At 47.6% G+C, this 25,728-nt stretch overlaps 1 protein-coding gene across 3 annotated transcripts; it reads right to left on the reverse strand.

Annotated features, from left to right (window-relative positions):
- Positions 1 to 601: 601 nt before the first annotated feature.
- XYLT2 (xylosyltransferase 2) lies at positions 602 to 16,241 on the reverse strand. 3 transcript variants are annotated; one of them, XM_027870406.1, is made up of 11 exons: positions 16,099 to 16,241; positions 11,674 to 12,172; positions 11,218 to 11,393; positions 10,814 to 11,016; positions 8,579 to 8,659; positions 8,047 to 8,263; positions 7,731 to 7,907; positions 4,913 to 5,175; positions 4,248 to 4,443; positions 3,305 to 3,638; positions 602 to 2,432 (listed from the first exon to the last, which is right to left on the reverse strand). In XM_027870406.1, exons 1-11 carry the CDS (start codon positions 16,231 to 16,233, stop codon positions 2,110 to 2,112), a joined length of 2,604 nt encoding a protein of 867 aa, XP_027726207.1. In that variant the 5' UTR covers positions 16,234 to 16,241; the 3' UTR covers positions 602 to 2,109. The 3 variants fall into 3 exon arrangements, with proteins under 3 accessions (XP_027726207.1, XP_027726208.1, XP_027726209.1); XM_027870407.1 differs by lacking the exon at positions 16,099 to 16,241 and adding an exon at positions 13,675 to 15,390; XM_027870408.1 differs by lacking the exon at positions 16,099 to 16,241 and adding an exon at positions 13,720 to 15,389.
- Positions 16,242 to 25,728: the final 9,487 nt, after the last annotated feature.

Genomic DNA, 25,728 nt, shown 5'->3' on the forward strand with positions numbered 1-25,728 from the left:
GCACTTACCTATGTGGCTTGGGCAAGTCGCCTAACTTCCTTGGACCTCAGTTTCCATATCTGTAAAATACAGTCTGACTAAATGACCTCCAAGGTCTCTCCCAGCTCTGTGTACCTCAGTTCTCTTCTCTAGCTCTTTCCCACCCCACCAACTCCGGCTGCCAGGACCGCTGCTGCTCTGTTCCATGTTTTATCCTACACTAAATGAACTGGTGGAGCATGGTCAACAAGTTACCCTCACTCTCCAACTCCCCTACCCCCCACACCAAACCAAACCTGTTCATTTAAAATTCTTCTGCCTTCCTTCCCACCTTGGTGCAGTAGAAAGAAGGGTTATTTGGAATCTGTGGGTCCCAGTTCCAATCCCTAGCCAAACACTAGCTGTTTGATGATATAGGAAGCAGTGGATAAGAGTGTTCAATGGTCATGACAACGGGAGTTTGAATTCTGCCGCTTGTACTGTGACCCTGGGCAAATCACTTAACCTCTTCTCAGCCTGTTTCCTCAACTGTCAAATGAGGGTTATAATAGCACCTACCTCCCGGCGATGTTGTAAGTATCAAATGAGTCATCTGTAAAACACTTTGCAAAACTGAAAGCACTACATAAATACTAGTTATTATTATTTTTATCCCACAATTAGGGATAAGGCATAGAATGCAAATACCCCACAGGAAGGTAACCCACTGACAAATTACACTATAGTGTAAATGACATTAAGGGAAAGGGAGCCACCTGGGATGAGAATGACCACCAAAACTGTCCAGAATTCTGCCTTGTGCCCAAACAGCTAAGCCTACTAGACAGTTTCAAGGGGCTCAGAAATTTAGGGGCCACCCCTCAGGAAAGAAGCCTAGACAGGCTATAAATTGCCCTCTCCCTGAGGCCCAGATGTGATGCCCCTGACATCTCCATGGTTCCTTGAAGGAGCTCCTAAGGTAATGTGTAAGGGGGAGGCCAGATGGGGAAGGAGAGAGGAGGGCTGGCCTTGCATGGGTTATGGGAGGCACAGAGGCTGTGGCAATCAAGATAGGAGGAGGGGAGTGACAGCAAGGGAGCCTGGTGCTCCCAAGGGGAGGGTTGGAGGATGGGGAGGTGCGGTGGGTCCACTAGAGTGCTCCATAAGGCTCTAGGGTCCGCTCTGCTCAGCAGGAGCTCCTCCTCCTCCAGGAAGGACGCTATGGACCATGTTAGAGATGTAAGAGATATATTTCTGCTGTTGCATTTCAGATTTTACATGGTACTCCAGGACCACCGTTGCTCTGCTTCCTTCTCAGGAATGAACTGAGGGGGAATTCTTGCTTTGCTTTCTCTGGTTCACCCCTCCCACCACAGGCACCACTCTGGGTCCAGGACTCCTCATGCTCCCTGCTTTGTAAAGTCTAATCTGTTAGCCCCCTAGGTGCCTAGAGGCAGCACATATTTCATGTAAAGGGGACAGAGCAGATCATGAGACCCAGGAGCTGTCCGTCTCCCTCTCCTGTACCTCCTCTCTGGCCTCCTGGCCTGTCCAGTGGCCAGTTCCACAGATGATTCTACTCAGTTACCACCTAGTTCTTTAGATATGGGTTTTTTTGTTTTTTTTGCCAAGACCAGCGGCATCCTCTGCTCTCAGCTCTACTGGCCCCGGCTTCTGAGGCAGGCAGTCAGGGGACCCGGGCTATCTCAGGTAGCCCTTTGAACTGCCCAGCTGGTCCCTTGTTCTCGCAGGTCCTAGGGGCACCACATCTCCCTGGGGCTGCTTGAGACTTTATTGCACATCACTCCTCTCTGCTTTTTCTGTCCTTAGGCCCTCTCCACAATCCATCTTAAAAACAGAAAGTAAACCTAGAAAAACTGAAGAGGGCACAGGAACAGCATTGGCTCGGTAGCTGAAGGAACCCTGGTCTTCTCCAGCCCCCAGCCTGGAACTGTCCGACAAGTAGCCCACTGGTGTGCTGCTCGATCCTGGGGCTCACTCCAGCAGAGGAATGGAGGGGGGATGGGACGGCAGGCCTAGACCCTGGCTTCTTGCCCATGGGTGAGGATGGTCCCTCAATCGCCTCTTTCTCTAGGGAGTTCCTAAGGTGCAATGCCCTGGGGTTTTCCCCGGGCTCCCCCTGTGATCCCGCTACCTCAGCCGGCCGTCAGCTTTGACAGGACCGAGCTCTGACTTGGGGTCAGGAGAGAGGGAGCTCCAGCTGGTCTGGCTGCAGGGCTCCAGGTTGGGACAGACGGACGGGCCTGTGGCACACAGCCCTGCCACTGACCAGAAGCTGCCCAACGTGCTATCTGTCCAGTCCTCCAGAGCGGGGCCGGTCAATCCTGAGTGCCTCCGAGAAGCCTCTTCTGCCTGCTCTGGCCGGGGAAGGTTCAAGATTCCACTCAGGCCCTGGAAACTCTGCTCCATGTACTCATTGTGGGGGGGCCCAGCGTGCAGCCAGCTCCCATCATCTGGAGGAAGTAAAGAAAGGACACAGAATCAGTATTTCCCACTCCATTTGACAGGCTCATGTCAGGTCAAGAAGGACTCCCTACCCTGGTCTGGGGACCAGGATTCTCTAGTTCCAACCTCACCCCTAGATGGCCACTTGCTATGTGACCACAAGCTCATCATTTAGCACCTCCAGGCCTTTGTCCACAAGACAGGGACCATAATTCCAGCTCCATCTACCTTAGGATAAAATGAGATAACAGATCAGCCTGAAAGTGCTCTCATAAATGCAAGAAGTTATCATTATCACCCTGCTCCTTCTCCCTCACTGTGATCTAGGAGGCAGAATGGTAAAATTGGGAAGAACCCTGGCTCTGCAGTCAGAAGCCCTGGGTTCAAATCCCCACTCTGATGCTTAAGACCTGTGTGACCTTGGACAAATCATTTTACTTCCTTAGGACTTAGTTTCCTCATCAGTAAAATTGAAGGGGGTGAGGGAGAGGGGGTGGGGAAGGGAGAGAGGAGAGAGGGACAGGGAGAAGGGGGGAGAGAGAGAGTGAGCAGGGCACCAGGAATGGTGGGACCAGGAAGAATGTGCTCACTCTGATGCTAACGGCAACAAGACATTCTGCATCTCCCCAGGACAGTTCTGATTTCAAGAAAAGTGGCCTTTTAATCAGGCCCTGCAAAAAGAATATCCTTTGCCCAATTACACATCCTAATTTCTGCTTAGGATAATAGGTTCAACATCCTGGTAGCCCAAAGGCACGGACCACTTTGTGGAACATGGTTTTGGAGGGCTCTGAAGGGCTGAGGCCTGAGTGGCCCCTGGGTCCACATGCCTGGGAAGCCCCATTCCGATGGGCCCCAGGGGTCCAGCGTCACTCATTACCTTTCCTGAGAGGTAGTTTTCGGTTGAAGGTCAGAGGCAACACCAGGAAGCGGGTTTCACCCAGTGGTTCCCAGAACTGCAGCAGGCGGACAGTCCAGGCCCCAGGTCGCAGGGGCCGGCTCAGGGGAGGCTTATACTGAGTGACCTCAGCTTCAGAGTCCACTGTGATATCATACGAGGTGGCCACTACAAAGGCAGGGTCGATCCAAACCACGGTGGCTGTGAGGTTGGGGCCACGGGCCCAACGCTGCATGGCCACTGGCTCATCCAGGGGCCCCAACAGTCCCCCAAAGTTCCGGAAGAGACGTTCCTTGGGGTCCCACTCTGTGCCCACCTGGGAGGAGGGAAGCATTTGGAGAAGATGCTGGTGGTGTCCTTTGCAGGAGGATGGGCGGAAGGGGAGGGGTGCAGTGTGTCACTAACCATTTGTGACCTTAGGCACTCTATTTCCCCTCCTCTACGTCTGTAAAATGAGGAGGTCTGAGTGCATGATTGCTGTGGAATTTTCTTTTCTACTGCTCTGCAATGATAGGGAGGAGAATGTACTACAAAGCAGAGTGAGAAATAGAAACCTCAGCCTCCAGTGCTTACCCTCACCAAAAAAAAAGTCTATGTATCCTATGTACTTATAGGATGTTGTCTGCCCTACCAGAATGTAAGCTCCTTGAAGCAGTCTTTGTATACCCCTAGCACTTAACATAGTGCTTGGCATATAGCAGGTGCTCAATAAATGTTTGGCTAAGGGAGTCAAAGCTTGGCTTTTGAGATCCAAAAGTAGAATTCTCTCTCCACCCATCACTTAACATAGACTAGACCCCAGAGGTATGGAGGAGGGATATTAGGCCATCACTCCCCTCTAAACCAAAGGACCCCCATGGCTGCAGTGTTGCACCAGGGGCATGGGGGCATGGGGAGGGCAAGGGGATGAGGGCCCCCATCCCACCTCCAGGTTCTGCAGCCGGTTGGCCTGACCATTGTGTTCTGTCAGCTTCAGGGCCCCCCGAGGCATCAGCCACATCTCCAGCGCCTCTTCGGGCCCAGAGGCCATGGGTTGCACTGTCTGGGTCAACAAGTAGCCCTGGAAACGGTCATCATAGAAATACAGGTGGACACTGGATGGGAAGCCCTTAGGCTCAAACCTATGATGGATGTAGGGGAGGGGGAGGGAGAAATGAAGACACTGGTCAACAGAAACAGGCCAGGAATGGGAGGTCCCACAAAGGACCATCCTAGAGTCCCACCCCATGTCAGCTCCACCATCCACTCCTCTTCTCTATAGCATAAATTCTCATTTATACAATTTTTTTTTCAAGCGCTCTTCCTTTTTTTTTTTTTTTAAACCCCCATTTATGTGTTATTTCTTCCCCACCAGACCTGGAATTCTTGAGATATAGGACAGATTATGTCCCTCATCATAGTGAAAGCTCCCTAGAGAAACGGACAGCACCTTCCCCATCAAAGAGGGTACTAACTCCCAAAAGCAGGGACCTTGTTTCCATATCCTTCTGTATCCTCTAAAGTCTATGGGACTGTGTATACACAGGGTGATCAAGACAGGGGAGAGGGGGGATGATTGACCTCAAAGGGGAGGGGGGCGGTATCTCCCACCTGCAGAGCTGGTTAGTTGGAGGGGATGCCATGGCAGCAGCATGGCGTAGGCCGAGGCGGGAAAAAGCTGTGTAGGCAGTGAGGATGACGTCGCTGAGCCCACCTAGGCCATCGGCAATGTCGTGGGCATTTTCCCAGTATGCTTTGAGGGCTGGTGTGTTGGGAGGGTAACTACCATAAAGGTGAGAGTCCAAGATTTCCAGCACTTCCTGGTTCACAGTTGACTCAAATTTTCGGGCAAAGAAGGTAGGTCTGGAGAGTTGCTGGAGCATAAAGAATGTAAGACAGTTGTTGGCATTGCAAAGAGATTAGAGGCCACACATCCCTCATGGAGGAAAGGATCTCTGAGTTCTACCTGCATCCCATGTATCACTATCACCAAAGGACCAGGAGCCAGAAGTAAGAACATAGCTAGATTTGGAACTAGAAGGGACCAACCCTCTCATTTTAAGAATGGGGAAACTAAAGCCTAAAGTGACTAGCTCAGAGTCACCCAGCCAGAGAGGTGTGCGAAGAGTCTTCCTGACCTCAGCTTCAGCTCCAACTCCATACTGTCTCTTTTTTTTTTTTTTAAGGCAGTTGGGGTTAAATGACTTGCCCAGGGTCACACAGCTAGTAAGTGTCAAGTGTTTGTATCTGAGGCCAGATTTGAACTCAGGTCCTCCTGACTTCAGGGCTGGTGCTCTATCCACTGTGCCACCTAGCTAACCCAATACTGTCTCTTGGTAACCTCAGAGAGAGCGTCATTTTCATACCCAACTTCCCTGTGGGATCCCATCTCCCTCATGTGCCCATTTTCCCAGTTTGGCTTCCCAAAGGCAGCTGTGAGGAGCAAAGGTCAGCCATTAAAATTACATTGAATGTGTATATGGGACAAGCAAGGGTCAGGTTCAAAAAGTGCCATGGTACATGGCATGGTATATGGTGCTAAGAGCACGGGGCGGGAGCTTAGAAGAATGTGGGTTCTAATTCCAGCATTGACACTAATTAGTTGTTGACCCTGTTCGAGTCATTTCCATTAGACTGTAAGCTCCTTGAGAGCAGGGTCTGTTTCTGCCTTTCTTTGTACTGCCAGTGCTTAGCTCTGAGTCTGGCATGTAGTAAGCACTTAATAAATGCTTAATGATTGATTGGTTTCCCTTCTTTGGACCTCATTTGTAAAATATTTTGTCATCTGTAAAATGAAGGTGTCCCTTTCAGCTCTGATCTTGTATGGGTCTCTAGAAGCAGCCTGGTATGGTAGAATGTTAGATTTAGGAGTCAGGAATGTCCTGGCCTCAGGTCCTATCTGGGGTAACCTCACATGTTATATAACCATGGATGAGTCACTTAATATCCTTGAGCCTCAGTCTACTCATCTGTTTTTTTGTTTTTGTTTTTGGCTAGGCAATGGGATTAAGTGACTTGCCCAGGCTCACACAGCTAGTGAGTGTTATGCATCTAAGGCCAGATTTGAACTCAGGTCCTCCTGAATCCAGGGCCAGTGCTCTATCCACTACACCACCTAGTTGCCCCAGTCTACTCATCTGTAAAGTGGGAAAAATTATAATATCTGTAACATCTACCCCTACAGGGTTGTTTTGAGATGATCTATGGAATCTTCACAAACTCTGCAAACTTTAAACTACAATATGTTGTTGTTTTTCAGTCGTATCTGACTCTCCAAGTCCCCATTTGGGGTATTCTTGGCAAAGATATTGGAGCAGTTCCTTCTCCAGCTCATTTTACAGATGAAGAAACATCTTCAAACAGGGTTAAGTGACTTGCCCAGGGTCACACAGCTAGTAAGATTTGAAGATTTGAAGTCAGGAAGATGAGTCTTCCTGACAGCAGGTCTGGCACTCTATTCACTCTACCCACTGTGCCACCTAGCTGCCCAAAGTACAATATAAATGTCAGCTATAATTTAGTGATACTAATACAGAACAAGGGTTGGGGCTGTGGTTTTGCTGACATAGAGAACTCCTAGGTAAGGAAACTCCCTTCTACTAACGCAGGCCGGCACCTCCTCTGAAACTCAAGACTCTAAGAAGGTGGCCGAGGGCTCTGAGAGGGTGCCCAAAGTCACCCGGCCAGCACATGTCAGAGAAGGGACCTGAACCCAGCTCCCTATGCTCTACAGCATGCTGCCTCTCATTATTACTAAGATGAAGATAAAAATACTGGAATTAGCTACTGTACAGAGTTACTGTGAGGCTAAATGAGATAAGATAAGCAAAGTGCTTTTTAAACCTTAATAAGTTAGTACCTACATTGATAGAGTGCTTTAAGGTTTGTAAAGCATTTTCCAAATATCACCTTATTTGATAGGTGCTTTTATCACCCCCATTTTGTAGATGAGGAAACAGAGTCTGAGAGAGGATTTGTATTGAGGTCTTTCTGACTCCACTGTGCCACCTGGCTGCCCCTAAGTGGCATAAGAGAGGCAGCAGGGATATAAACCAGCAGCTGGTTTTGAACCCAGGAAGATCTGGGTTCAAGTTCCCCTCTCAGACACGTATGTGACTCTGGGCAAGTCACTTAACCTTCTGGCTCTACGTAACTTCCTAAGACAGAGAAGTCCCCCGACTCAAACCCGCTTTGGTAGAGGGCTTTCCCTCACAGGGGGCTCCCTATAGCAATGAAACCACAGTGGGTGGGGGTGTGGGCAGTGGGTTATTTTTATGCACCAGCCCCATCTCCAGTCAAGTGTCCTGTCTGTCTATCTCCCTCCCCACTCTGCCCAGGAGATTAAAGGTACCCAGTCCCCTCGGGCCAGGACTTGGAAGGGCACACAGGGACAAAAAGCTAGTCTGCCCCAGGTGGGCCAGGGTGGCACCTGTAGCCGAAGGAAGTCCTGGGGCTTGAAGTCATTGGGAGAGCAGCCACACCAGTCCACGATGTGCTTGTACTGACATTTGCAGCCCAGCTTACGGTTCCAGTTGGTGACACGCAGGTTGTTGTCCACGAGGGTGTTGCAGGTGGGGCTGTTCTCCAGCACAGTGTGGAAGAAGGACTGTGGGGAGGTGAGTGGGAGATAAGCCAGGCCTCTCACCAGGTACCCATCCCCTACTGACCACTCTCCTCCTCCTTCTTGGCCACTGTCAGCCACTCCTCCCTTTCCCCCCAGACTATCTTAAGCATTGATCACCCACCTCAGCCGGCAGAAGTGTGTAGGTATAGAACTGGCGCAGCTGGGCCACAAGCGGGTCATCTGTATAGACCACGTACTCCACGAAGCTGCGGGTCAGGGCAAACCAGTCTGAGCCGCCATCCACAACAATGCCCTCTGGGATCTGCCGTTCTCCCAGGCGCCACATGTGGGAGTCACACTCATGAAAGAGCCGGTCCAGGCCCTGTTTCTTGATGAACCTGGGGATGAGGGGCACAGAAGGACTCACTCAGAGACAGCACCTGGTTGGTGGGAGCTGGAGCAGGGGTGAGTGGGAGGAAATCCTCACATCTGGGGCGGGAAAGGGACTCTTCAGGTTTGCCACCCCTGCTCCCAACCAGCTGCCAGATGGGCTCTGGGATCACTCACTGCTCTGGAATCAATAGGAAGTTTACAAACCTGGATTAGTGGCCGAGGATTCAATCCCTCTATTTTCAGAACAGGGCGTGACAGGGATCCCTCTGGGCAGCCCACGCCTCTTCTAGTCCCTATACTGACTCATAACTCATCCTCACCTTGAGTTGTCCCGGCCATGAGACTTGAGGAAGTTCTTATCATGGTATTTGGAGAGGAATGTCACCAGCTCATCATTGGTCCTGGGGCAGGAAAGAGGCGAGTTTAAGTGAAGAGGGAGGAAGGTTAAAGGCCCTAAAGCAGTCTCAGCCCTCAATCTTTCCTCCAACCCCAAAAATGCTTCCTTGTCCCTTCTTCTCTATTTTTATTTTATTTATTTATTTTTCAGGCAATTGGGGTTAAGTGACTTGCCCAGGGTCACACAGTTAGTAAGTGTCAAGTGTTTGGTCTGAGGCCTGCTTTGAACTCAGGTCCTTCTGACTTGAGGGCCGGTGCTCTATCCACTGTGCCACCTAGCTGCCTCTCTTCTCTATTTTTAAAGTGTATATATTAATTTTTACAGTGTATATTAATTTTTAGTAGAAAATTCCATTTGTTTCTGGGTCTTTTTCTGAGTTCTTTTCCTTCTGTATATTATTTCCTAGATTTTATTGATGTTATTTTATTTGTCTATTTAATGACTATTACTTATGCAGTCATAATCAGTGTGTCTAATGTTATTTGGCACTAGGTGTCCCAGTGGATAGAGTGCTGGGCCTGGAGGCAGGAAGACCTGAGTTCAAATCTGGCCTTAGACACCTACCAGCTGTGTGGCCCTAGGCAATTCACTTAACTTCTGTTTGCCTTGGAGGCAGCTAGGTGGCTCACTGGTTAGAGTGCCTGGAAAGGAGTCAGGAACACCTAAGTTCAAATCTGGTCTCACTTACTAGCTGTGTGACCGTGGGCAAGTCATTCAATTCTGTCTTTCTCAGTTTCTTCATCTGTAAAATGAGTTGGAGAAGGAAATGGCAAATCACTCCATTGATCTTTGCCAAGAAAACCCTAAAAGGGGGCATGGAAGAGTAGCACACGAACAAACAAGAACAATAAAAATGTTTTTTGGAATCTCCTATTTTCATTCTAAGTCACGCCTTCTCATATTTCTTTGTATTTTTCTCATTTGTAATTTTAAGTGGTGGGATAATATCATTACATATAAGTTACATTCTCAATGTACACTACAATTTGTTCAGCCATTTCCCAATTACTAGACATGTGGGATTGCTTCCAGTTTTTTGCTATTACAAATGATGCTCGCAGGAGTACTGTTCACATATAGGTCTTTCCCCCCATCAGTAACAGTCTAAAGACATGGTCCCAATAATGGGAGGCCTGGGTCAAGAAGCATCAACAGCTTTTTAACTCCTAATTGGATAATGTCTTATTGATTTCCAAAAAGATCCTGCCAATTCACCATTCCAACATAATTATAATCAGATGCCAGTTTCTCTACAGAAAATTCAATTTGTTGCACTATTAAAAAAAAATCTTTGTCAATTTATTGGTTGCAAGCTGAGATGCCTTTAATAAATGCAGTAGAAAAAGCACTGGATTTGGAGTCTGAAGACCATGACTCAAATCTTGGCCTTGCTACTATCTGCTTGTATCACCCTGGGCAAGCCTAGAGAGGTAACCCTCATTTGTTTTATTTTTCTTTTTTCTTTGAACAATATTTTTATTTTTCATGTATTTATTTATTTGGGGCAGGGGGAGGGGAGAAGCAATTGGGGTTAAGTGACTTGCCCAGGGTCACACAGCTAGTAAGTGTCTGAGACCGAATCTGAACTTAGGTCCTCCTGAGTCCAGGCCTGGTGCACCACCAAGCTGCCCCTTTGTACCCCTTATTTTACAAATGAGTTGGATGAGATGGCCACAATGGTTCCTTCCAACTCTAAATCTGTAATCTTGTAACTCCCTGCCAGAGAGGGGAGGGAGAGGACATCCTTATTTTCAGCTGCTGGTAGGTGTAGGTATAATGTAGGTATAAAGCTGGGTTCTTCATCTTTTTTGTATCATGATGAAACCTAGGGAACCCTTCTTAGAATAATGTGTGGAAAGGCCTAAAATACATAGGAGTACAAAGGAAACCAATCATATTAAAATGCAGTTATCAAAATACTGGGAAAAAAAGGAAAAGATTTTAAAAGGCCACAGACCTCAGATTAAGAACCCTTGTCCTGAAGGCTCACAGGGAAGAAGGCACATTAACCTTTATCCCTCTTACTTCCTCAAAGACCTCTCATGTTCTCCCACTGTGTTCTCTAAAAATCCCTGCCATCTCCAGCAGAGAGGGTCACTGGCACTGACCCTGCTGCCCCAGGCCTACCCCTCCCTTAAGGAGGATGAGCCCGTAGTACCTGGTGGGGTAGTCAGTGGCACTAAGATTGATGAAGAAGTCCCAGGTCCAGCCAGGTGCCTCCAGCAAGTCCTGCATGCTGCGCAGATACATCTTCAAGAGACTCGCGCCACCCCAGATGGTGCCCATGCGCCAGGGGGTCACCCGCACATTGGCATAGTGCTGGGCTAGAGCGACCACCTCTCGGTGCAGGTAGTTAGAGCGCTAGGAAGAAGGAAGAGAGCCTTGCCCATGGCTCGATAAGCCTCTTGGCTTGCCCTCTGTCCCCCAATGGCAAGAAATAGCCAAAGATTCCTGGTCTCTCCCCGGCCAGGTTCCCCATCCCTCCTGCTCCCGTTTCTCCTCCCCGCTGGCCACACCTCCCACATCCCTCTCCCCTCCATCAACTCCCACCCCTAAGGGCACCTTGTCTACATGGATGTAGAAAAAGTGTCGCTCGTGGTAAACAGCCTTGAGGAGTCGCTTGAGTTGGCGGATGGCGCGACCATGGACCACCAGCATGTAAGCAATTCGCACTGAGGGCCTGCCCGGTGGTAACTGCACTCTGCTCTCGTCCCACTGAATCATGGGGCTCACCTTTCCTGGGCAGTGGGTGGAGGGGGAGGTCAGAAGGGGTACAAAGAACAGGGACCTCAGCCAAGGTGCTCCCCACTTCCTCCCTTCAAGGGCGGTGGGGCTCCCTTTATGGGCAGCTGATTTCACCCCATAGGTTCCCCCATCTAGGAATCTACCATACCTCCCACACAGGGACAGAATTTATTGTCTCCCAAATCAAAGAACTAGGTGTGCATATATCCCGAATTAAGAATTAAGTGGTGAGGGGAAGGGAGAGAAGTTCTAGCCAATGCTATGGGGCCTCACCAGACAGCTGGCAGTGTCGGGGCACAACCTTGGGCATGAGACTCCCTGCTTGGTGCAGACACACCACGTTGGCGATCTCCTGCTGACACTGCTTGGTGCTGGCCCGGGCCAAGGCAGACAGGGCATCCTTGCCTGTGATTTCACACTTAGGGGTGAAGCCATTCTCTGTGGGCTGGGGAGCACCCTCCACGCTGCCTGTGTCACCTTGCTGGAAGGCGCCAGCCACACCTGCCCCAGGTAGCACCTCTCCTCCACCCCCAGTACTCAGGTTCTGGCGGCTGAGGGGCTCTCGGGGTGGGGCGGGGGGGACCCGGCGGCTAAATCTGTGCTTGCCCGTCACGGCTCTCACCACCTTGGCCACCAACACCCCAGGGCTATCCACTCGTCCCTTCCAGCGCCCGTGCCTCCGGCCGGCATTCCCCCGTCGCCCTGCAGAGCTATCTCTGTCTCTAGAGCCCTCGCCTGGGTCTGGTGGCCGGGGTTTCCTCTGTCGTCCCTTCTGCAAATAAATACATAAATGAATGAATAAATTAATGAATGAATAAACCAGTAGACTTTTATCAACCTGGTCACCTACTCCAATGGTTGGGAACTAGGCCTGGAAAAAGAAAATCAGTTCTTGGGACAGGGGAGGGTTGACCCATTTTATAGAAGATAGAGGCCCAGAGAGATAAATCCACATAAGTCAAGGATCAAGCTGGGCCTAGGACCCAAGCCTCCTGGTTCCCACTCTAACACCACCTGGCATCTTGAACAATTCCTCAAAGCCATTTACACACAAGCCATTGTCTACAAAGCTTCTTTAAGGATAGGACAGGTGACTGGGGGAGAAGCAATAGCATGGGACCTTGGGTGAAACACTGGACTTGGGAGGTAGAAGCCCCTTGGTTCAAGTCCTGACTCTGACACTTATTCCCTGTGTGACCTTGGACAAGTCACTTAACTATTCCTCATCTGTAGAACACGGATGGTACAGAGAGCTGTTTTGAGGAAGATGCACTGGAAAATGTAAAATGCTACAGAAATACATCTAAATTGAATTTTCTTTCTGCTCCTGACATCCTACCAACTCCCCCTTCCCTCTTGCCCCTCATCACTGCGGCAAAAGAGAAAATAATTCACTGGGAAGCAGGAAGCAGGATTTAGGGGAGCCTTGAACACCTCCTGATGTTTTTCCTGATTCCCTGGACTTAGGATTCTTTAACTAGAATCTGGCCTGACTCTTCCAGCAACATCAACACATCTGGACTCTTGCTACCCCTGCTCCTCTCTTTCTGCCTGGTAACCAAGTAGGTTCCTCTCTTGGCCACCTTTACCCCCCAATTTCCAAGCCCTATCATAGCCAGGGCCCTTAAAAGTAGAAGTGAGTCAGAGGAGCCTGGCCCAGAACAGGAGCCCTGCTGTACGGTTACCTACGTCCCTGGGAAGAGAACAAATGAAGCTTCCACACCCCTGTGCTATCTTCTTCTTTGGCAGGTTCCCAGGTAGGCTGGGACGCTCCAGACTGGAGCAGCAAGCCTGCAGGTAGGGGAAAGATGGTCTAACAGAGAACTTTCTTCAGTTCTACACCTGTCAAGGAGGAGCAGTCTTCAGGAAAAGTTAGAGAGTAAAAGACTCCACTAACCCAAGTTTATGGCAGGCTGGATGGTGGATTAGCCTAATTCAGTGCCACATGGTAGATGTGAAAAGACATTCCCAGGTGCAGGCAAGTGGGGATGGAGAGAGAGAGAGAGAGCATTGCTGTGGTCTCTCCAGGGTGAATGCTGATGTTAGAGACACTATGGCTGAAGGGGAGAGAATGGAGAGAGAGGAAAGAGAAGAGCAGAAAACAAGGCAACAGGCCAGGCTGTGTTGTGGCCAGGGGACAGGATGTGGTGAGGAAAATGGGCATCTTTGTGCCCTGTACTGCAGCACAGGGCTGGCTAACCCCAGGAAGGGCAAGCTGAGAGGAAGTTGGGGAAGGGGAAAGCACTGGGACACCTGGGGGGCCAGGCCAGTTACCTTGGGGGGGGGCTCTGAGAAAGAAACACTCTTAAGGCAAAAGACCTTTTCCACGTCCTCATTGCTCCTCGTGGTCCAACCAGCTGGCATTCCCTCCCTGGCTATCTGGAAGAGCTCTCCCACTATCATGTCATCTCACTGCTAGCTGTGGAAACACATGGGTGTGATGAAAGCTCTTGCCCCAGAGAGAGCCTTGAATAGCAGACCCAATAGTCTCAGCAAGCTTAAAGTCAGCTTCTTCTCTGCACCAAGTGGAGGGGGGAAGGGGTGATTGCCCATCTGACCTGGCTGAGTTCATCTGTCCTGGACGCTTACCTGCCTCCTCACTAGTGCAGGCTTAGCCACAGAGGACACCAGGGAAACCTCAGGGCCCTGACTTCCTACAGATGGGACATAATTTTTTTAAACCTCATTCTCCCCTTGCTGTTTCAACAGAACTCAGAGGGAGGGGGTGGAGGGCAAAGAGGAACTATGTGTCACTAGACTGTGATACCTCAGCCTTCCACCCACAGGGTGAAGGAGAGGATGAGGATTAGTGCATGAGACATGCTACCCCCACCCCCAACTGGGAATAGAGAACTCCCCAAGATACTCAGAGACAACAAAGTGGATATGTATAGCATCTGTCCCCAGGGCTTTGACAACTGCCCCACTCACTGCAGGGCAAGCAAAAGAAATGTCTGTGTTCTTATCTGGCCCTGAAAGAACTCTGAGTGACCACAGACACCTGTGAGTCTTTGTTTTCTCTGTAAAATACAATGGTTGAACTAGATAATCTCCAAAGTCCATTCTAGCTCTGATATTCTGTGATCTATAAGTCTGTATGGCTAAGATTCACAGTTAGTTTTCTTTTTCTTCCTTCCTTTCTTTTCCCTTTACCTTCATCCTGGGAAAGTTTAGAGAAACTGGGGGGAAATTCATCAGGAACAGCAAGGTGTAACCATCCCAAGCAATCAGTGTGACTGGGGACCCAGAGGACAGCTTACAGCCTTAAAATACATAGGGTCCTTCCAAACAGAGCCCAGGACAGCAATGTCTCCTCGCTTGTCACTTTCTGCATGAGCATTCCGCTGGAAGTGAGGACCACAGCCCAGCAGGGTGATAGGATAGTCCCACATCACAGAAGGAGCTGCCTTTGAGACCACACTGACTTCTTCCATGAACATGCACTCCCCTTACCAGGACTGGGATTTCTATCCCTGCCTGATGCCAGAGCAGAAGGAGGTCTTTCTAGGACTGTTTGGTGTCTAACTAGAACTAAAGTTTTATATGAAATTAAAAGCTGGAGTTGGGAGGGGAATGGAAAGATTATCTGTTTTGGGCTCCTCCCAAATCAAGAAAGGGCTGAGTAGGTCATCAGTGCCTCTACACACACTCTTTGCTCTTGGATGTCTGAGTGGGGACCCTATTTGGACAAAACACAGAGGCTGCTCCATTCCGGAAAGTGGGTCTCTGGGCTCCCTTCACTATAGCCCTAACTCCTTCCAGTGTTGAAAAAGAGGAAGCTCCTTTCTTTTTTCTGGGAAGGAGACCAAATTTCCCAGATCTTCCTAGGCTAAAGAGATAAAGACTCCTTCTCCCTGCCTGTGGAAGACACAATCCCCTCCCCCACCAGTTTTCCCATTTGTCCTGCTCCCCTATCCCAGCTTCTGGAGGGGCAGAGATAGAGCTCCTGAGAAAGTACCCTTCCCACCCACAGCCCCCATAGTCTGGGCTCTAGAGTTTCAACTTGCCACGCACCCTGCTTCTTCCAATCTGCTGCCTCGGCCCATGTGGCACCTCCTGGGAAGCCAAGTCGGGGGTCCCCAAAGTTTCCAGGGCAGGGCCCCCTCCTTCTCATATACCTGCCCCACTCCCTGGCTCCTTTCCTCCAGTTCCAACTTCTAAAAGTTTGGCCTGGGGCTCCAGTGACCGCTCTCCAGCCCACTCCCCCAAAAGCTGCATTCCCGTGGCCACCCCGGAAAGGTCCCCACTGCGGCCACCCTCCCTCTCCGCGGCTTCAGCCTTCGCCCCCCGCCCCACCGCAGCCTGCTCCCCTCCCCTTGACCTTCACAACCCACAGGGTTCCCTCCTTCCTTCCCTGCCTCCCCGGGGATCCTCTCCTCCTCTTGCTCCTCTTCCTCTTCCTCCTCCCCCCGCATCAGGCCCCCTTTCTGGACTTCCTAGGACCCACACCCACTCCCCCCACCCCCGCCAGGGCTGGGCTCCCTCCTGGAATGGGGTGGCGGTGGGGGAGGGAGGTTCTGGTTCTCGCCCCTCCCCGCCCCGGCCAGCCCCTGGGCCGTGCACCCACGCTCTCCCCACAGCCCCAGCCCCGGGTTCGAGTCCCGCTCTCGGAGCAGCGCCCCCGCGCCCCCCACCCCCGGGCTTCTGCGTCTCAGCAGCACGCCTCCACTGGCCCCCACCCCCGGGGCCAGGCCTCACTTCCCCGGGCTCCTCCTCCTCCAGGCCGCTGAAGCTCCACACCACTAGGCCCTGCAGCAGCAGGATGGCCAGCGCCGTGGCGATCGCCAGCTTGTAGCGGCGCACCAGCTTCTGCACCCGCGCACTCGCCACCATCTTCCTGCCCCGGCTTCGGCGGCAGCACCCCCCCCCCCGACTCCTCCTCCCCTTCCTCCTCCTTCCAGAGCGCGCCGCCGGCGGCGCGCTGCCGAACCCTGCAGCCGGGACGCGGGGGCGCGCGCGCGCGAGCCGAGAGCGAAAGAGACAGAGGAGGGATCTAGGCGACGGTGGGAAGCGGGACGAGCCCGGGGGAGGAGGGAGGGCCCAAGGAGAAGGCGCTCCGCCTACGGGGCGTGGCCGTCCGCTAGGCCCCGCCTCCGCATCGGCGGCTGCGCACTGAGGACCTGCCTCGGGCGGCCCTACTGGAAGACCGGGGTGGGTGACCTCTCCGCAGCTTGTCAGATAGGCGGCGAATGCCAGGCTGGGCGCTGGGGAATGCTGTGCAGAAAACTGAATGAGACGCGTGCCTGCTCTCGTAGTGTCTGCGCTCTAGAAGCAGGGGTATGGCACAGGCAGAAATAGCCTTGATAGAGTAAAGATACCAATGTAAAAATTATCATGTTATACTTAAATTAGAACACAACACATTATATCCCATATTATATTATCTGTGCTATATTATATTATGTTGTGCTACATTATATAATAACACTGTCTAGCATTTATGTAGCACTTACTATGTGCAGGGCTGATATGCTAAGCTCTTAGCAAATGTCTCATTTGATCCTCACAATAACCCTGGGAGGTAGGAACTGTTAATATCCCCATTTTACAGTTGAGGAAACTGAGGCCAAAAGAAGTGAAGTGACTCGCCCAGGTTCACACGGCTAATATAATAATTCTGAGACTGAATTTGAACTCAGATGAGGAAACAGGTTAAGTGACTTTTCTAGGGTCACACAGTGTCTGAGTCAGATCTTCCTGACTGAAGTCCAGAACTCTATACACTGTGCCATCTAGCTGCATATTGTATCCTATCCTATCAAATCATATTGTATGCAGTTGTGTGGTATTGTATTTTCATCTTCTAGGGAGTAAAGAACTTCACTGAATAGCTGAATGATTTTGGTTTCTTTTTAATACTATATAACATGATATGATGTATTAAAGTACAATATTATAAATATGATATAGTATAACATGATATAATATGATATATAACATAGTGGCAGCTAGGTGGTGCAGGCAGCTAGAGCACTGGGCTTGGAGTGAGATTCCTCTTCCTGAATTCAAATCTGGCCTCAGACACTTAACCCTGTTTGCTTCAGTGTCTTCATCTGTAAAATTCGCTGGAAAAGAAATGGTATCTTTGTCAAGAAACTTGTCACAAAGAGTAGGGTGTGAGTGAAAAATGACTTAACAAATATAAGATATAGTATAACAAAATGTATTTTGATGTAATACAACATGATATATGTATGTAAAATAGGATATAATATAACATGGTAGGATAACATGTGGTATAATACAATATAACATGATAAAAATATATAATGGGGAAAGCATGGCATGGTGGGTGGAGAGTTATCCTTTAAGGATGATCTGGGTTCAAGTTCTGCTCCTCACATATACTGGCTGAGAGGAGTCGCTTAACTTTTTAGTACCGCTTTAGGCAACTAACTGGCCCAGTGAATAGAGTGCTGGGCCTGGAGTCAGGAACACTAGCTGTGTGACCCTGGGAAAGTCAAGCAGCCTGTTTCCTCATCTATAAAATGGGGATAGTAACAGCACCTACCTCCCATGGTTGTTGTGAGGATTAAATGAGATAATAATTGTGAAGTGCTTAGCATGGTGCCAGGTGCATTGTAAGTACTATGTGATTAATAATTACTTTCTAAGACAACAAATTGCATAGAAGGTGCTGACTTGCATTGGTAGAGGGCATTTCCCCACCCAGGAATTCCTTGTTCCAATGAAATTGCAGGTCCAGTGACTGTTCTTATAGAAGGCAGCTAGGTAGCTTAGTAGATAGAGTGCTGAGCTTCGAGTCAGGAAGACCTGAGTTGTAATGCAGCTTCAGACTTACTAGCAGTGTGACCCCAGGCAAGTCACTTAACCTCTGCTTGCCTTAATCCACTGGAGAAGGAAATGGCAAATCACTCCAGTATCTTTGCCAAGACAACCTGGTGGACAGCTGAACAACAATCTTTCCTAATAGTATGGTATGACATAATATAGCATAACACAATAATGATGTGATATAATACAACATAAAATATTACCCAGTTTTGACACCAGTTGTGTGATCTTGCATGCCTCTCCGTGCCTTAGTTTCTTCATCTATCATAATACTTGTACTATCCCTGGTAAAGTATTGTTATGAGAAAAGCACTTTGTAAACCTTAAAGCATTTAGAAATGTGTATTATCATTATCATCATCATCATCATCATCATCATCATCATCATTATTGTAATGTAAGAGAACTGCTCTAGGAAGTCTTTCAACAATTCCCAATCAATTTGATGCGATTATGGGACCTTCGGAGATATCTGAAGGGCCCCTCCCCATGTAGAATGAATGTGTAACCGTAACCCACAGTAACCCTGCCAGGTGGACACAGGAAACTCAAGATCATAGGCTCAGACATCATAGGATGATAGATTTAGAGGTGGAAGGTAATTTAGAGCCCATCTAATCCAACACCATCTTAGAGATGATGAAACTGAGGCCTCAAGTTAGTGAATTTAGCCCAAAGATGGCAAGTGGAATAGCCAGGATTTGAATCCAGGTCCTTTAACTCCAAATCCATCACACTTTCCAATGCTAATCACCTAATGATGGTTGGTGGACAGAGAATGAGGAGAAGACCTGTTGGAAGAGCTTCCTTCCCTCTCCATAGTCTATAAAATTGAGCTGTGAGAAGACCTCTCTGTCTTTGTCTCTGTTTCTTTCTCCTCTTCAGATGACAGACCCATACCACAGAGTAGATCTGAAATTTTAGGAGTGGGAGGGCCAAGAGCAGTTGGTAGTAACTTGTGTTGGAAGCAAATGGCCAAGTTAGACCGGTATTTGCACATGCTCTGGGAGGTATTTCATGGATGGTGTTCCTGGACCCCAACCTACTTTGTTGAGGATGGGGAGTTTTGAATTTCTAGGCACCATGATCTTCGAATCTAATCATCTAGATAGAGAAGAGAGATTTCCTGGGCAGAACCAGATTTTGGAATTGCCTTGTGTTCGAGTTCAAGAGTTCCTGAATTTGAGAATTCAGGTGTCCAGCCTTTTAGAGAGAAAAAGGATTTCCCTGTGCAGTACAAGCCTTTAGAATGAAGATGATTGTTGGTATAGTTCCTGCTCTGGGTCCTGTGTAGATAGCAAAGCCAGTGAATTACTGCCACAGTTCTGGTAGAATGGAAAATGGGTTGCTTGTTCTATGTCCCTGAAAAACAGGAGTAGTGTTAACCACAGTATTAATCTTGAGATTATAATACTCTGTGGAACAAATAGTTGTACCAGTAGCAGCTCCAAGTTCAACTCCCTTCTGGGAGGAGCTGATGGGCTATTTGAATTTCTTATATATTTTCTGTATCTGTTTTTGGACTTCTTTCTGTGAGTCCTTCGCATCTTTGAATTTTTCTGTGGGATGAAATAAAGCCTATCCTATACCTTATATATATTTAGTAACTCGAATGCCTTTATGGGAGCTAGGGACCCTGTTATCCACATTTGGGGAAACTTAGTCATGAGCTATGACCAGTGTATTAGGACACTCTCTAGGAGTAACTGCAAGTGGGGACGATGATTCAGCAGGAGAAAATGACCCTCTCGGGGTCAGCTTCCAGAATCAGATTTAGTCTAGTCAAGTTAGGGTCCTGGTCAGAATCAGCCCAGAGTCGGTAACTCCTGCCCTCCTATCACAAGATAAGTACCTAAGGGATTTATGAGCAAAATGACATTTGAGATGTGAGTCGGGCAAGATCATTACCCATAGCATTTGACATAGCATTTGACACAGCATTTGACACAGCATTTGACGTGGGCTTTAAAGAACAGATAGGATATTCTAGGTGTAATGGACAAAGGAGGAAAAGTGGGCATCTCCAGTTTTCTCCCCATATTGGTACTGGAATACCTTAGTCATCACATAATTTGTGTATTGCAGCTTAGTGCAAAGTAGAATTTGAAGCCCAGTTTCTGGATTAAGCTTTTTAAAAAATGATGCATTTTATTTTTACATCACCTGCATTTCCCAGAAAAATATGTAGCACCTACATCATGAGTGCTGCTATGGAGACAGTTCACCAATTTTTGAACTTGGTTTTCTGGAATTATTTTGTAAGCTTTAGGTAGATAGAAACTAGAAGAATTTACCATCCATCTTGTTTGTACAGGTGGGATTCTGGGGTGCAGATACGGGGTTAAATGGATTATGGAGGACCATTGTTTCCCTGTCCCTCTACCTCCACAACCTTGAGAGCTCCCATAGCAGAAAAATATGGAGATAACCCTTCCCTCCAGCTGAAAACCAGTAGGGGCATGCTGATGAGATTCCAGAGGAGTCAGAAGGAACTTTGCTTTCTCCCTCACTTGTCTGTTAAAGAGGGATTAGCTCAAAACTCACGTCTCTTTTCAGCTTGTAGATTATTTCTTTTCCCGTCAGGAGAGGGCTGACCTCGGGGGAAGGAGCTGATTTTATTTCCCATCACACCCGCTCAGCAGCTGTTTCTTTACAGATGATTTGTTCCCCAATTGCTTATTATTACTGTTATTACGTATGGACCTATTTCCACTTTATATAAAAGGAAATCCAGTGTGGATGAATCCTTAACTCGGGTGATTGATGACGGCGCTGGATAGAGTTTGAGGAGAGGTTCTGATCTTTGCAAAGAGACGGGGGACATATCTCTGCTTCATTGGCTGAGGAGGGAAGAGTTAGGAAGACTAATTCCCTTTGGAAGAGCAATGGAGATCGCTAGGGTTCTGTATATCGGACTCCTGGGTGAAAGCAAGTTTACGTGAACAGGAGAGCCTGACTCAGGCCAGTCTCCTGGTAGTTTAGTTCCATATCAGAATTCAAGCAACACTAAAGGAGGAAGAGAGAAACTAAACAGAAACATAATGAAAGGAAAATGAAACAACGTATCAGTCCCTTGAAAGGAGTGACTGAATCTGTGAGAACCCAGGAAAGAGAGTCTCAGGTATATAAGTAATTAGGTCTATGCGGTGGGTGGAAACTCAATTGATATAGCTCCCCTGCCTGCCCTCAGCAAATTAAACTGGGGAACAATTGGCGCATTTGTCCACATCCCCAATCTCAGAAATGTCTCTGGCTCCCGAGGAGAATTTAGCATTGTCATTTTAAGTGCCTCCCCTGATGGCTTGCACCAAAGAATCACAACAAAATCCTTGTGGCCAAATTGTGGTTGATTTCTCAAATTCCAGATTACACGTATAAAAAAAAAAAGAGAATAAAATTTATATAGTTCCTTCAGCCTACTTGTTATACAATCCTAAAATTGTAGGGATTTGCCTTGGTTCGAATTCTCTCACTGCTGGGGTCCCTTAATGACTAGCTATGTCCGTATATAGTTATAGGACTGAGGACTGCTGGTTTAGCTGCATTGTCATTTTCAAAAAGTCATTCAAAAACATAGTTGACAGAGGTATGACTCCCTTAAGCTGGGAGGGTCTCTTTTTTTTTTCTCCTCAGGAGCCTCCCCCCTGCCCTCATTGGGTGATAATGACCATACAAAGCTATACAAAGGCATCTATTCCTAGCAAGGGCTAAGCATAACTAGTTCTTCTGAATTTGTTCTTTTCTAATGAGGGGAACATTTCTTCCCTATTTCCACACTCCCCTCCCCACCTCCAAATTCAGTTGCTCTAGGGTGCTTTGAAGGTAAACTGAATCCTGAAGGGACCGCCTAGTAGAACTTGGAGGAGATTTAAATTACCAGGCTTGAAGGTCCAACAAAGATGAAGGGTCTAAAACATAGTTTATCACACTTATCTTCGAGGTATAGTCTTAAGAACACAGAGCTTACTCACATTGTTCCCTTCCTGTTAAATGGCCACAGAGAGTTTACCCTCCAATTTCCCAGGAGTCATGAGTGCCTCATAGTAAAAGACCATCATGTCTAGAGATATCATCAAAAGTACCACTAGAAGCATGAAGGCCAATCCAGGCCTATCTTCCTCTGAAACTTGTGCCCTTCTTCCCACTTTGATGAATTAATTATGTTCCAATCCTTCCAACCAGATCAATTGCTGTGGCCTGGGCCTGACTCAGGCCAGTCCCCTGATCGTTTAGATTTGATATTGGGGAGGAGAAATGAGACAGTTAGCAAAAGGAGATCTATTTAGCCATTGAAGGAGAAGGATATTCAATAAGGATAACCATTAAGGACACCTTGAGATGATTCAACTGAGCACCTCCATTATCAATGGCGATTCATCAGCCAAACTTAGGAGAGCTGTCCCATCATGGCTGCTTTATATTCAGACAATGGGGAAGTGATACCAACAGTCAGAACCCATCTGGGACTAGTGGAGGGAAGAACTGCCACCCCCAGAGGTGTCCTACCCCCTTGCCTTCCTCCTTTGCCCCATTATTCTTGGCTGCTCATAGGGCTTGGAAAAGATGGGAGTCGACAACTCCATTCCTTTTGATGAGATGAAAGATACCAGGTCTTAGCATGGGCCCTCTTAGCATCTTCCAGGCCTTCCCTTTGGCTCTGTCCTGTAGTTCCCCAACACTCTCAACTCCTTATGGAACCAAAGGACCTCTGGGCATTGTCATCTAATCCACCACTGTGCCCTTAGGACTTTTGTTTGCCCTAAAATTGAACTTTCTTTTATATGTTGTCTTTCTCAATTAGAATGTGAGCTTCTTGAGAGTAGGGATGGATTTTTTCACTCACTTTTTCAATTTTTCTATTTGCATTCCCAGCACTTAGCCCTTAGTAAATGTTTAGTAATTACTTTTTTCATTCATTTATTCATTCTTTCATTCCTTCATTCAACATACTCAGTCAAATTAGAGCAGGTCATCAGGGTATATAAAATTTAAGAACTTCTCCTGGGATGGGTGGTGGTAGCCAGACTTTGTCACTAAAATCCCTGAGTATTATGACTATACTAATAATAATTCACACTTCTATACTGCTCTGACAATTAAAAAGCACTTTTCATTCAATAGTCCTGCAAGGTACAAAGGGCAGATATCATGATCTTCATTTTACAGATGAGGAAACTGAGCCTGGAAAGAGGTTAAGTGACTTGCCCAAGGTTATACATTTAGTAGGGGTCAGAACAGGAATAGATCTTCTGATTCCTAGGTCAATAATTCTCAGCAACTGCTATAGGAAGCAATTCTTTGGAAACAGGATGCCCAACCCTCTTGCTCTGGTCAGAGGTCTTAGCTGGGAGGGGAGTGGGATGGAAGACTAAGAGATGATATATTTGGAGGGGAGGCTAACATATCCAGGGAGGGCCAAAGCAAGGTGGGTCCAAAACTGGAGATAAAAGTTTGAGGTCTCCTTGAAAAGAAAGAGCGTCAGAAAATGGAAAGGAGTAACTTGCAAAAATGGTATAGGAAAAAGAATGGGGAGAAAAAACTATTCAGAGCAATGATATACAAAGGCTTCTTGACTGAGAAGTTTGAATGTAAAACAGATTGAAAAAAATAGAAGGCAAGGATATTAGGGATTAGAAAGGCTCTGGGAGATTAAAATTCTGGAAAGAAGCAAAGATATTACAAGGTACAAACATGCATCATAAACCAGTGGCAAATAAAATAAGACCTCATTAATTCATACTTCATTCATTTGGCATTTGTGATGAATTCTAGCAGGATGGAGGCAAAGGAAGGGTATATCAAAGATGCTGAGGGGTGACAGTGGGGTCAGGAGGAGAGTTTGTTAAATAAATGAACAGCAGATAAGACTTTAGGAGGCTGTTGTTTAGCCTACTTAAGAAGGTCAGCTTTTCAAGCATTTTAGAATCACCTATTTATATACATTCATTTTAAATCGTTCTTCCCCCCTCTTTGAAACAGATCCTTAAAGGCTCACACCTTCCTAATACTTCATTAGCCAGTTTTTGTTCTGACTTGGGTTCCTAGACTTCCAACCTGGATAGCTCTGCTGTGGAGTTGAGACAACCAAGCGGATGCTATTCCAGAGTTCTCTTGTATAGTGATGCCTTTTGAACTTGGCTTTGTGAAACTGTGGTTTTTTTTTTTTTTTGAGAATTCTGTGAGGGAGAAGCCAGAAGGAGTATGTTCATTCTCCATCTTAAGCCTCACAAGTAGGGGGTTGAGTGGTCTTCTGATCCCTGCTTCCCTGTACCCTCCTGAGACTTTGATGAACTGCCATTTACTGGACGGAGTGACTAATTCCCGACAGACTACCAAGAGCCTCATGAAAGTCATGGTTGGTAAGACAATGCAAACATGATGCCAGGTTTTACCACCCTATCCCTTTGTCTTTGTTCTGGGTAAGGGAGCATCTCCCCATTAACTGCCCAATTCAGCCAAGTTTTTGCCTCTTCTTCCTTCCTGGGACCTGGAAGATGTTAAAGTGACAAGAAGCTGATTCTGCCTTTGCAACTGACCTCATGAGCTGAAGACTTCTTCCTGTTCAACAAATTGTTCCTTCTTTCCCCCCTCCCCTCACTGTTTACTGTCCAATAAACTGTTTTCCCTTCCCCCTACTGCTCACTGTCCATTCATTGCCAGCATTTTATTCCCCTTTATATACAATGAATCCAACTGCTGCTAAATCCTTATCTGATGTGATTAATGCTGGAATAGGTGAAATTAAGGGAGAGGTTTAGATCTCTGTAGAGGAACAGGAGACTCATCCCTGCTTCATTGTGGCTGAAGGAGAGGAGGAGGAAACACTGATTCCTTTGGAAGTGCCAGGTACAATGGAAGCATATTGAAATCAGAACTAGACAAATATGTTTCCATAAGCAGGGGAGCCTATAAGCAGAGAAAGAACCATATAGACATATACAACCCCTAAACTTAGTAGAGATAAGTTCTTGAAACAAAAGTGAGCCAAGCCTGGGAATTGGATGTGGGTTGCAGAATTATTTCCCATTATTCTTCACACAGTCTCTATCAAAGTAGACTACTGGCTATTTCCCATTTTATCCTGTACTCTTCTGTCTTCTACAAAACTAGGTGGTGAAGTGAATAAAGCTGGAGTCAGGAAGACCTGAGTTCAAATCAAGTCTCAGACACTAGCTTCACATAGTCCAAAATCAGAGCTGAGCACTTTATTACAGAGCTTCATACTTTTCCAGAAGTAGGCTTCCCTGTGGAGATTGCCCCCATTATATGTATTTCATATCCCATTCCTCATTAGCTCCTTAAGAATGGGAATTATATCCTTTTCTCCTTTGTGGGCCTAATGTCTTGCACATAATGAAACCTTGTGAGGTGGTGCTATTATTATCATTTTTCAGATAATGAAACTGAAGTAGGCAGTAGTTAAGGATCACATAGCTAGTAAGTGTCTGAGGCAGGATTTGAACTCAGTTCTTACTCATTCCAAGTCCAACACTCAGTCCACTGCATACACTTCAAATCATTGTACTGAAACAG

This window comes from Vombatus ursinus, unplaced genomic scaffold (genome assembly GCF_900497805.2).
Source record: "Vombatus ursinus unplaced genomic scaffold, bare-nosed wombat genome assembly UNPS02014797.1, whole genome shotgun sequence".
NCBI classification, from domain to species: Eukaryota; Metazoa; Chordata; class Mammalia; order Diprotodontia; family Vombatidae; genus Vombatus; species Vombatus ursinus.